We start from the raw sequence: 13,411 nt of genomic DNA on the forward strand, positions 1-13,411 counted from the left end.
AGCGAAAGCGACGATTCAGTCCGTTTTATTCAGGCGCTGTGTTTTAGGCATGCGCCTTTTTTAGTTTTGTTCCAGGAAACAGGTACGACTGTAACTGTCTGTCTGCTCTTCTATAAGAAAACAGGCGGCTGGCAGTTTTTAACATATCTTAATTCTCTTCATTTTTCAGAATCGCAAATGTTTTTTAGCTTAAATGTTAGTTTTTTTAGTCAGGCACGATGTCTTTTTAAATAATGGAATTTGAACACTGGTATAACGTACAAATTAAAAATAAAGGGAGAACACGCCTAACCTGGATATAGGCTACAGCAGTCGGCTTTATTAAACGGCTCAACAGGCAGCTCTCTTTTAACACAGACTTTTAAAAAGGCATTGATGTTTGCTTAAGTTATAGGCCAGGTAAGTGAAATTATATTATCTTGCTGTATGAGACGGTTTCTGACTAAAAGCAACAAAAAAAGCCATTTTAAAGTAGTTAAACAAATAATATTAATCGGCAGGGATCCCTAGACCAAGTGTGCCTCCTCTATTTTAAAGCCCACGAGCCGCAACTGCTTCCCTGTACAAAATATACATCATCAATAAGGTGTTTACTGAATTTTGCCTTTTAATATCTGCATTTTACTACATTACTACTTAATGAAAGCTGCGTAATCTGTCAGCCAAGAGTATACTATATATATATATATATATATATTAAAAAAGCAAAACATTTTTGTTTTTATTTTAAACCAATAACCTGTTTGCACAAACTGTATTTTATGACACTGTTGGTAGAAATACAGTAATTAAAATTCATAAATATGAAAAAACAAATGCATTACTGTGGATCCTGATCATGTGACACATGGGCTTGAAACTACAGAAGGCCTATAGCTTGTATTGACAAACTTACTTTTCTAGTTAAATACAAAAGCGTTTTTCTAAATTTTCATGTCTATATGATCTTAACTTTCATAAACACAGTACAACCAGTGGAGTGTATTAATCATTTAATAAGATAAATGTCAATTTATTTTTGGGAAGATGTTATATTTTGCGCAGTACAGTAGCGGTTGCGCATTTGATAGGAGTTACTTGATAGGAGTCTGGCTCGCTTTTTGAGGTGAGTCTCTTGTAACGTTACCTTTGCCATATTTTTAATGCTTCACCCTATACACTTTAACATTACATGATAAAATAATAATAATAGGTTTATATACAGTGTGCCCTAAAAGTATTCAGACACTCACTGCATTTGATTATTATCTTGGCACATGCACAAAACACAATGTATATATATATATATATATAAAAAAGTCTAATTAGTTGTGGTTTACAATTTTTGATTTTCTGATGAGAAAATTTTAAGTGGTGTGACCACATCTCCAGTGCAAAAATATGGGAACACCCTCTCTGGAAATCCATTCGTGTAGGTGCACAAACTTTTGTTTCTGAGGGGATCCATGAATCTTAGCTCTCCTTCATCAAAGTCCAACTGCAGTCTGATGATTTTTGGCCTCTCATTGTATTTAATATTGCTGACAGGATTATTTCCTTGCTTGTATGTAGAATTCATGTAATGAAAACACCAAAAATGTCTCTTCGGATACCATTTGTAATGTTTTTTACGGTTCACCGTTTCCCCCACCACTCCCAGCGTCCAGTTGCTGTTCCTTCCCACCTCTACGTCCCAGCAGTGCACACCTGAGCTAAAGCCCTGTGAGGCCAGCACTCCCACATACATTCTCTCTGGGTTATCAAACACGTCCATTTTCTTTTCTACATACTGAACACTGGTGCAATGCTCTGACACCTGCAGTGTACTAGATGCTGTGTCTGGGTCCAGAGTCACAGGAGCTGAAACACAGATGACCGTAAACTACAGAGCCTTTCACCAGTCAACCTTACTTTGGCTAAAAGTCACATTTATTATCAGTAATTGCTGGGATCAGTTCATATAAATGATGCTGAATAGAAGATTCCAGAATCACATATCATTTGTTAATAATATCAAATGACATACACCGCTATATAAACTCCTTATATAGGTTTTCAACTTTTAACATGTCATGAAAATAGCCAACCAACCAATCATCAGTCAATATCAGTGTACTACTACCAATGAAAAGTATTTGTGTAAATGAATTACGTACACAATCTAAGCAGGGATTGTTACTTACGCTGTTGCACAAGGTTCTGCATTCTGGCCCCGGTGGTGAAGATCACTGTTTGAATGGGATAGTGCTGATATTCCTGTAGCTCAGGGGTTGTGTTTGGTACTGATGGGTGCTGGAGTCTGTAGATAAACAAACAGTAAGATATTTGGTGTTCACAGGGTAAAATGGGGTTGCAGCTGTAACCAAATGCTAATTGGGAAGGACTCACCTTTTTAATGTATTACTGTAATTCTGAAAGAAATAAAAAGCAATTAGTTCTCAGTCATGTGGATATGCAAACATCGTGAACATTGATTATCAGACTCGTTTGCACCAGATTACAGCTCTCTGATTGACTTATGTCCATGGCGTTGCGTGTATCGTTGAGTATTTGATCTGCACCTGGAGAAATGTGATGTTTTCAGCTTCTATGTCCTGCCAGACGGCTGCCATATTCTCAGACAGATCTGATATCTGTGTGGACAGCTCCTCCATTCTGGTCTTGAGTTTGTCATCTTGAAGTTTCGTTTCTTTATGAAAGGATCTGATGCGTTTCTCCTCCTCATCTCTGAGAAACTGATGGAGCTTCTCAAATTCCTCCTTTATCTGGTTTTCATCCATACTGGTGCGTTCCTGAAATGGTTCAAGCCTTTCTGTTAACAGTGTAAAAGTTCACTATTGATAACAACACTAATAGTGCATTCAAGTCATGTTCCTAATTTGTAATTATGAACTTCCCAGGAGGACTAGAACATGCCATAACCTCTACCTTAATGAGCTCAACCTGTTTCACACAGCTTTCTTGGGCTTTCTTGAGGTCAGCGAGTGTCGCCTGAAGTCTGTCCATTTGAGTCTTGAGATCCTCCTAGAATCACATAATAAACTCTTAATAATGAGCTTAAAGATACCAGAAGTCAGTCAGATCAGATTCCAAACTCCTCGTACCTTTAAATTCCCAGCAGCCTCGTCGAGAGGAGAACACTTGTGATCTTCATGCTTCTTTGATGTGTAACAGACCACACAGATGGGCTGCTGGTCCACAAAGCAGAAGAGTTTGAACTTTTCTTTATGTTCTGGACAAACATCTCCTGAAACAGCAGTGGGTTTTCTCTTCTTGAAGGACTCACAGAGCGCTTTGAACGCCAGGCTCATGATGGGCTCATCTTGTGAGCATTCCTTGCGACAGACCGGACACTGCGGCACATCCTGAGTTCTCCAGAAACGCTGGAGACATTCCTCACACAAACTGTGGCCACATTTCAGAGTGACCGGATCAGTGAAGATATCACAACAGATGAGGCATGTCAAGTCCTCTTCCAGAAAGGACAAAGCGTCTGCCATGACTGAAGTCAGTTCTCAGCCAATAAAAGATTCAGCTGCTTTACTTATAAAACTCAGTACTTTCACTTACTTACTGGAGGTATGGTTAAACCTGCTTTACCTTTCCCCACAACACCCAACCCTTTCATTTCTTTTAGTTATCTTTCATTTACGTAGAAGATTTAGCAACTCCTCCCTCAAGGATGTCATATTACAAAGAAGAATGAGGAGATGATCTCATAGTGTGGCTGCACCTGCTCAGCATGAAACCTTACTTAAACCTGCTCCGAATGAAACCTTATTTTACATTTAGGGATTAGCAACTAGTTTTTTTGTAACTGACTTGTTTACTTAATTTGGTTGACAGTGTTTGGTTGAATGCACATTCTCTTAATCATTTTTTTTTTAACCAATAAACTTATAATATCATAAATAAGTTGAATATTGGAATGCACCAGTTTTTTAAAAAAAGTTTTCATCTCTTAACTGTTATTTTTAATGTCACCAGGGTAGCAGTGACCACAGAGTAGGTGGAAAATATCTTAAATTGTCACTAGATGGTAGGTGTCACTGGTAGGTTTGACAAAACATCCATAGAACCAGTTTCACAGCTGCAAATATTTAGATCACCTGCCAAAATAATAATAATAATAAAAAAAAAGTATGAGAACAATGCAAGTTTCATTTATTTTAGTTAACTTTCGTTTCCGTAGAAGATTTATCAACTCCTCCCTCAAGGATGTCAGTAGTGATAGGCGGCGGCATATGACAAAATGATTAATGGCTTTGACCTTTGTGACCTCATAATAATATTAATAATTTCCATATGTGACCTTTGATCTCATAACGAGTTTCAGATGCGGAAATCGGTCGAGCGTGAAACTCCGAGTCATCCGGGGATGAGGCATGTCGATCCGGTAGGAGGAAAAAACATAAATGAGTTGTTCAAGTAATGTTTTTGAATATTTTATGGAGCAAAACATCCTGATACTTCCTGAAACTTCCTCATCATCTGCGGCGCGCGCGCGTGGTGTCCGGTTGCGCGTTCCAAGGAGCGCGCTGTCTCTTTCCTCCTCTCTCTGTCTCTGTATAGGAGAGCTGTGAGAAAAAACATTAATGAACAAGCAATATTAAGAAAGTGTCTGTTATCTGTGTCCTGTCCTGTTACTGTCATTCTGTTGCACTGTGGAGCTTCTGTCACTAAAACAAATTCCTCGTATGTGTAAAAATACCTGGCAATAAAGCTCAATCTGATTCTGATTCTAAACCTGCCCATGACAGCAAACTTTCTACATTTTATTTTATTTTATTGATTTATTTTTATATATATTTTCATGAACATCATTTAGCATAATTCAAAAAGCTGTTATGCTCAGGTCAAACAATTGAAGTATTATATGCATTTGGTTTGTGGGGACACTCCATGACATAATGATTTATTTTTTTTTTTTTTACTGTACAAACTGTACGCCTACCATTACACAAGAATGTCTGCCTATACATCCATTTTTGATAAAATATTGATTGTAAGCTATCATAATTATGAAAACTCAAGAAATTTCATCATAAATCACAAAACACAAGCATGTATATCCATTATGCGAACATATTATCGTAACTCCGTTTGTACAGAATACACTATAATCAGACTTTAACCATTAATATAATTTCAAGATACCGAAAAACACAAATGTCAAAACTTCTTCAGTGCTTCAGCGATTATATGTAACAAACTGTATAAAAATAAACATTTCAATCTAAAAAGAGACTCAAGTAACAAGCTTGTTTTATTTTTATTAAGGAACAAACATGTTACGAAAGCAAAGCAAAACATTGATTATTCTCTTCATTTAAAGAATATTATAATAAACAAAATATATAATTATATATGTCAAACATGTTACTAAAGCAAGTCATTTATCATACATTTTTAAGAAGTATTCAACATTTAAGTTTATTGAACTTATAAAAAACATAATTCTGTTCTTTTAAAGAAGGTGGTTAAAAACTGTGATTATATACATCATTCTGGGGGCAATGATGTTCATACCTCGAATGAAATGTTTACTAAATGTACCAAAGTTGGGAAATTAAGTCCTGCTTTGAGCTCTTCTAACTCACAAGAATGAAATCAGTCTGAGTTGGGCGAGCTGACACGCACACACACACGCACGCACGCACGCACACACACACACACACACACACACACACACACACACACACATGCACACACACACACACACACGCACACACACACACACACACACAATTTATTTTTAGACACAACGAAACCAGATAAAATATTATTCTTTCCTTTTGACAAACCTACATTTAAAAGTATTTGATCTTATATTTTCTAAGTTCCAATAGATGAACCTTATAATCCCAACAAAGAAAGCATTTTACATTCAACATATTTTATTCAATATTTCTGCACATGTATCGTGGTTTCAGTGACTGTAGGTGAGGCCTTCTCTCTCTCTCTCTCTCTCTAAGAGCAGTCAGCATTCAGTGTTTATAGAAATAAATGAAATTAAGAAAATTTTGACTTGAGAGCGTTTGACTAAGTCGGTATTACTTTTTAGGACAATTATCCAACTCCATATGCGTAGTCTTGCTGATTTGCACATACAACTGAAACATCTCACCATCAAGCGCAAAGCCACACATTCAGTAAAGTCAAAGGATTTACACGTTCTTCAAAAGGTTACAGATATAAAATATAAAGGAATTTTGTGAGAACAAAAACCCTATGTATCTCAAGAGACCGAACCACTAAGAAAATTGGCATACGAATACAGACAATTCCAAATATAAATGACTTTTTTCTTTACATCACTAGGTTTAGACCTCTTGTTCAAGATAGCTGATGACGATATTCACATTTTATTTGTCATACCAACAACTCATTTCTTTCAAAGTTTCCGTTTGCTATTAAAAATTAGGCCTATGCGTACTACCCTTCACTCATAAGCATCTGCCTCTTGCTAAAATGTTGCTGTTTTGTCCACTTTTGGCAGATTTGGTCGAGGGAAACTTGTTGTAATGTGATCGCAATTAAGAACCATGACATTAAATGACATGCCCATGAAAAGGTCCCATACGTAGTCTTTTATACAGGAAATATGCTTGCACAACAGAAATATGTATCAGTATAACAACTACCTAATGCTATCTTCTAAATATATTTAATGTTTTTAGTTTCAGCGTTGATTTTAATGGCTTGCCCCAATAGCCGATACCACTCTATACTTATTTCATCGTTTTTGTACAGTTTTTAGATGAAGACCATCCTCAGAGTTTGGTCAATCATGCAGCGAGTATAAGATAATTAAAGGAAAGTCAAGAGAGTGTTTAAACTGAGATTGTGGGGTACAGATTACTAGTCTGTCTACAAAGCGGCCGCGAGACACAAGGCCTCAATCTTACGGTTTCACCGATACATGCACATCTATTTCATTTAGATTGCATACAGTTGCACATTACAAGTTGAAGATGGTGTGGAAACACAATTTTCTTTGTACTCATCTCTAACAGGGCTTTAATAAATAAGTTTGTAACAACGTTCGTAGGTCGGGAAGAAGGAGGCGGGAACCGGCAAACATTTAAGAATTTAATAATCAAAATAAACAAACGTAAAAGTACAGCGGCAGCCCCTCACGGACGACTGCCGCACACAAAACACAAAATAATATCCAGGCCTGGTCCTCTCTCGTCTTCCACTGTCGTCACTCCTCCTTTTATCCTTCCGGAACTCCTCCGTGGGACTCGAGACCGGTGAGTGTCGCAGGTGTCGCTCATTATCATTAACTCCACCGGCCTCGCTCCGTTCCCACGGCTCTCGGCCCCGCCCCACTCACCACATACCCCCATCGCAGGCCGGGGGGTACCCTCGAGACTGCGCTCTACTCCCCCCCCCCCCCCCCCCCCCCCTCCTTCCTGGGGGAATCCGTCAGGGCGGCCGCGGCGTACCTGGGGGTACGGACAGACGAGGCGAGAGAAAAGGAGACGGAAGGATGAGGACACTGCTCGAATTGAAGGGGGGCTGGGGGGATCCGGGACCCCCCATAAGGCATTAGGGACCCCCCATAAGAAGTAAAAAATAGACTTAGGGGGGTCCCTCAGACATTTTTACTTGGAGTAAGCCATTTAAAAGAAGAATAGTAGCTTATCTCTCTTTGTTATGCAACATTAAATAGTATATAGTTATGCATATTATGATCAAATATATTGTTTATTTTGTATAAATTGTATATTGCGAGACTAACCCCCACCCCCACCAAAAAAAAAAAAAAAGTCTGATGGTGGGGACCCCCCATAAGACTTGATTCAATTCGAGCACTGGATGAGGAGTGACAGAGACGAGAGAGGGGAGAGAGGAAAAAAAAAAAAAAAAAAACTCGGTCCGGTTCCCGGACACACTGCTGGTTGGTCCTCAACCAGCTGAGAGGCTCTCACTCGCGGTGCCATGCGATGGTACTGGACCTCTTTGGTGGACGGCTCGACGCTCCGCCTCCTGGCGGACGGCGATGGCTCCTCCGGTCGAGGGCAGCCGGCAGCGAGTCCCCCATTCCCTGCTCCTCCCCATCATGGCGGATGGCAGCAGGCTACGGCCACTCGGCGAATGGCGCCGACTCCTCCGCTCCCTCTCGGACGGCAGCCCCCCTCCTCGACCCAGGAGCACGGCAGCGAGCCTTCCGTCCCACCTGATGTTCCATCGCTCCAGCACCACCGTCGCCTCGGGCAGCCAGCGGCCGTCCCCGCTACTCCCTGCTGCCCGATCTCCTCAGCACCGCGATCCCCCTCAGCAGCGAGGGCTCTCTGACAGCGTGTCCCTCCTTCCTCCCGGGTTTCGGCACCAATGTAACAAAGTTCGTAGATTCGGGAAGAAGGAGGCGGGAACCGGCAAACATTTAACGATTTAATAACCAAATAAACAAACGTAAAAGTACAGCGGCAGCCCCTCACGGACGACTGCCGCACACAAAATAATATCCAGGCCTGGTCCTCTCTCGTCTTCCACTGTCGTCACTCCTCCTCTTATCTTTCCGGAGCTCCTCCGTGGGACTCGAGACCGGTGAGTGTCGCAGGTGTCGCTCATTATCATTAACTCCACCGGCCTCGCTCCGTTCCCACGGCTCTCGGCCCCGCCCCACTCACCACAAAGTTGTTTTAAGCGAAAGCGACGATTCAGTCCGTTTTATTCAGGCGCTGTGTTTTAGGCATGCGCCTTTTTTAGTTTTGTTCCAGGAAACAGGTACGACTGTAACTGTCTGTCTGCTCTTCTTTAAGAAAACAGGCGGCTGGCAGTTTTTAACATATCTTAATTCTCTTCATTTTTCAGAATCGCAAATGTTTTTTAGCTTAAATGTTAGTTTTTTAGTCAGGCACGATGTCTTTTTAAATAATGGAATTTGAACACTGGTATAACGTACAAATTAAAAATAAAGGGAGAACACGCCTAACCTGGATATAGGCTACAGCAGTCGGCTTTATTAAACGGCTCAACAGGCAACTCTCTTTTAACACAGACTTTTAAAAAGGCATTGATGTTTGCTTAAGTTATAGGCCAGGTAAGTGAAATTATATTATCTTGCTGTATGAGACGGTTTCTGACTAAAAGCAACAAAAAAAGCCATTTTAAAGTAGTTAAACAAATAATATTAATCGGCAGGGATCCCTAGACCAAGTGTGCCTCCTCTATTTTAAAGCCCACGAGCCGCAACTGCTTCCCTGTACAAAATATACATCATCAATAAGGTGTTTACTGAATTTTGCCTTTTAATATCTGCATTTTACTACATTACTACTTAATGAAAGCTGCGTAATCTGTCAGCCAAGAGTATACTATATATATATATATATATATATATATATATATATATATATATATATATTAAAAAAGCAAAACATTTTTGTTTTTATTTTAAACCAATAACCTGTTTGCACAAACTGTATTTTATGACACTGTTGGTAGAAATACAGTAATTAAAATTCATAAATATGAAAAAACAAATGCATTACTGTGGATCCTGATCATGTGACACATGGGCTTGAAACTACAGAAGGCCTATAGCTTGTATTGACAAACTTAATTTTCTAGTTAAATACAAAAGCATTTTTCTAAATTTTCATGTCTATATGAACTTAACTTTCATAAACGCAGCACAACCAGTGGAGTGTATTAATCATTTAATAAGATAAATGTCAATTTATTTTTGGGAAGATGTTATATTTTGCGCAGTACAGTAGCGGTTGCGCATGCGTACTGCGCAGCAGCGGCGCGCGGCGTTACTTGATAGGAGTCTGGCGCGCTTTTGAGGTGAGTCTCTTGTAACGTTACCTGATGTTTAATTAACTATATCATGGTGTTATGAAATATATACAAAACGATGGAGGTATAAAATGTGCATTTAGGAATGTCTATAGGAAGTTTTCTGGAGCAATCTGTTCATCCCGCGCTATTTTGATTGTTAACGGTGTTGCTAACATAGTTAGCCAAACGTCAGCTACTAAAGATAAGATTTTATTTACAGATCAAGGTTTTTTTTCATATATTTGTGATATTTACATATAATAAAGTGATAAAAGGTATATTTTCCATGTTAATCAGAGTTTTTGTCCTTTCTATTTCTGGAAAACAACTATAAAGAAAACTGCTCTGGTTGTGGTTTCCTCCTCAGGCAAAAAGATTAATTCAGGAGTGATTATTTACCATCAGGTGAAACTTATTAAATGAATTAATACTCTACTCGATGAAAAATGACTTTTAGTAAAAGTTGTTTAACGTGCTGTAACTGGAATGTTAATGTTGTGAAAAGATTCCATTGGATAAATAAAGGGAATGAAGTATCTGCAGCTCTTGGAGAATATGAAGCTGATTATATTGACTAACACCCTCAGGTAGGCATGAGAATTACAGCTCATGGTTTACTTGTATTCATGTTTAATCAAAGCAGGTGTGTGTCATCCTCCATAATACAGTTAGGAGAAATTCCACCGGAACACCAACACCACTCCATGAGGTTGAGCACATTAGCCTGGACCAATCAGCTGGCAGAGGTGATGTCATGACACTGTGTTTTACTTGAATACCAATAATATCACATCGGTACACCAAATAGTCTTTACTGCTTTTTTATTTTGATAATCACATTAAAAATGTGCTTTATTAACTATTAATGCATCACAATATGTACACTGCATGATTAAACAATCACGTACAGTAGCTTGATATACAGTGGCCCCAAGCCACACTGCATGAAAGTCAATTCATTTGATTATTTTCTTGGCACATGCAGAAAACACAACATTTGTAACAAAAAAGTTTTTCATAAGTTTTGTTTTTTTGCCGCAAAAACATTAAGTGGCTTGTCCACATCTCCAGTACAGAAATATGGGAACACCTTCTCTGGAAATCCACCTGTGTAGGTGCACAAACTTCTGTTTCTGAAAGGGTCGATGAATCTCAGCTCTCCTTTTTCAAAGTCCAGCTGCAGTCTGATGACATTTGGCTTCTCATTGCTCTTAATATGGCTGACATGTTTATTTCCTTTCTTGTATTCATAATCAAAATAACGAAAACACCAAAAACGACTCTTTGGATCCATTTTGTAAAGTTTTTGGCGGTTCACCGTTTCCCCCACCACTCCCAGCGTCCAGTTGTTGTTGTTTCTTACCTCTACGTCCCAGCAGTGCACACCTGAGCTAAAGCCCTGTGAGGCCAGCACTCCCACATACAACCTCTTTGGGTTATCAGACACATGTATTTTCTTTTTTTTGTACTCAACACTGGTGCAATCCTCTGACACCTGCAGGTCTGGAGGTTACTGGAGGCTGTGTCTGGATCCAGAGTCACAGGAGCTGAAACACAGATGACTGTAAACTATAGAGCTTTTCATCAGTCAACAAAGTCACATCTTTATTTTCAATAATTGCTGGGATCAGATCATATAGATAAACACCACCAAATAGGACATAATATCAAATGAATAATATCCTAATATCAAGTTCTTAATACTGTACTGCAGTATTATACCACCACTATACTGTATAAAAAATCTTTTAATAGTATTTCAACTTGCTACTCACCATGAAACTAGCCAAGGAAACTGATGTGACGTTAAAACATCAACCAACCAATTATCAGTCAGTACCAGTGTACTACTGCCAGTGTCAGAATATGTTTTTGTGTTGTAATTGAAAGAACTATTTCCTCACCATCATGTCTTTCCAAATCTCTGTGCTGTTTTTTTTGTTCCACACAATGAAAGTGGATGTTGACCAGTGGATTGGTCCAAAAATACAATTTTGTTTTTTTTATAGTATGTTATGTCATGAACTGTATGAAAAAGAGCTGCACAAAGTGTAATTTCCAAGTGGAAAAAATCCATGGGAAAGAAAACAGCATAGCACGATTTGGAAAAAACATTTGGGTAAGCAAATTATGTACGCGATCAGAGTCCAAGCAGACATTATTACTTACACTTTTCCACAAGGTTCTGCATTCTGGCCCATGTAGTGAAGATCATTGTCTGAATATGATGGTACTGAAATTCTTCTTGTTCAGGGGTCGTGTTCAGTACTGATGGCCGTTTGAGTCTGTGTAGATAAACAGTAAGATATTTGGTGTTCACTGGGTAAAACAGGATTGCATCTGTAACCAAATGCTAATTGGGAAAGACTCACCTTTTTAATGTATCGTTGTAATTCTGAATGAGAAATAAAAAAGCAATTAGTGCTCAGTCATGAGCAAACATCATGAACATTGGTTATCAGACACATTTGCATCAGATTGCAGCTCTCTGATGGACTAGTTTTGTCTATGGTGTCGTGTATCGTTCAGTATTTGTTCTGTACCTGGAGAAATGTGATGTTTTCTGCTTCCATATCCTGCCAGACGGCTGCCATCCTCTCAGACAGATCTGATATCTGTGTGGACAGCTCCTTTATTCTGGCCTTGAGTTTGTCATCTTGAAGTTTCGTTTCTTTATGCAAGGATCTGATGCGTTTCTCCTCCTCATCTCTGAGAAACTGATGGAGCTTCTCAAATTCCTTCTTGATCTGGTTTTCATCCGTACTAGTGTGTTCCTGAAATGGTTTAACCCTTTCTGTTAACAATGTAAATGTTGACTACTGATTACAACACTAATGGTGCGTTTTAATCATTAATTCACAATTTTGAACTTCCCAAGAAGTTCTGAACACACTATCACCACATACCTTACTGAGCTCAGCCTGTTTCACACAGCTCTCACTGGTTTTCTTGAGTTTATCAAGGGTCTCCTGCAGTCTGTCCATCTGTGTCTTGAGATCTCCCTAGAATCACATAATAAACTCTTAATATTGAGCATAAAGAAGCCAGAAGTCAGTCAGATCAGATTCAAAAATCTTCATACCTTTAAATTCCCAGCAGCCTCGTCGAGAGGAGAACACTTGTGATTTTCATGCTTCTTTGATGTGTAACAGACCACACAGATGGGCTGCTGGTCCTCGAAGCAGAAGAGTTTGAGAGCCTCTTTATGTTCTGGACAAACATCTCCTGAAACAGCAGTGGGTTTTCTCTTCTTGAAGGACTCACAGAGCGCTCTGAACGCCAGGCTCTTGGTGGGCTCGTCTTGTGAGCATTCCTTGCGACAGACCGGACACTGCGGCACATCCTGAGTTCTCCAGAAACGCTGGAGACATTCCTCACACAAACTGTGGCTACATTTCAGAGTGACCGGATCAGTGAAGATATCACAACAGATGAGGCATGTCAAGTCCTCTTCCAGAAAGGACAAAGTGTCTGCCATGACTGAAGTCAGTTCTCAGCCAATAGAAGTTTCAGCTGAAAGTGTAGTAATAGTAATAGCTGCTTTACTTCTAAAACTCACTACTTTTACTTACTGGAGATACTGTGAAAACCTGCTTACCTTTCCCTACCACACCCAACCCTTCTTAACTTTAGATTA

At 39.3% G+C, this 13,411-nt stretch overlaps 1 protein-coding gene and 1 pseudogene across 2 annotated transcripts; both read right to left on the bottom strand.

Moving 5' to 3' along the window:
* Positions 1 to 1,315: 1,315 nt before the first annotated feature.
* LOC306861897 (zinc-binding protein A33-like) lies at positions 1,316 to 3,479 on the bottom strand (the record flags this gene model as incomplete). Its single annotated transcript, XM_079404380.1, has 6 exons — positions 1,316 to 1,839; positions 2,163 to 2,278; positions 2,368 to 2,390; positions 2,541 to 2,771; positions 2,908 to 3,003; positions 3,084 to 3,479. The coding sequence occupies 6 exons, from the start codon at positions 3,477 to 3,479 to the stop codon at positions 1,316 to 1,318; spliced, it is 1,386 nt and encodes a 461-aa protein (XP_079260506.1).
* A 7,310-nt stretch (positions 3,480 to 10,789) lies between these two features.
* Positions 10,790 to 13,252, bottom strand: LOC306861898 (zinc-binding protein A33-like; annotated as a pseudogene). Its single transcript has 6 exons — positions 12,857 to 13,252; positions 12,681 to 12,776; positions 12,318 to 12,548; positions 12,147 to 12,169; positions 11,944 to 12,059; positions 10,790 to 11,321 (listed from the first exon to the last, which is right to left on the bottom strand). The product of its transcript is annotated as a zinc-binding protein A33-like (transcript).
* Between the last annotated feature and the right edge of the window lie 159 nt (positions 13,253 to 13,411).

The sequence above is a fragment of the Barbus barbus genome, assembly GCF_936440315.1.
Source record: "Barbus barbus genome assembly, chromosome: 42".
Classification (NCBI taxonomy): Eukaryota; Metazoa; Chordata; class Actinopteri; order Cypriniformes; family Cyprinidae; genus Barbus; species Barbus barbus.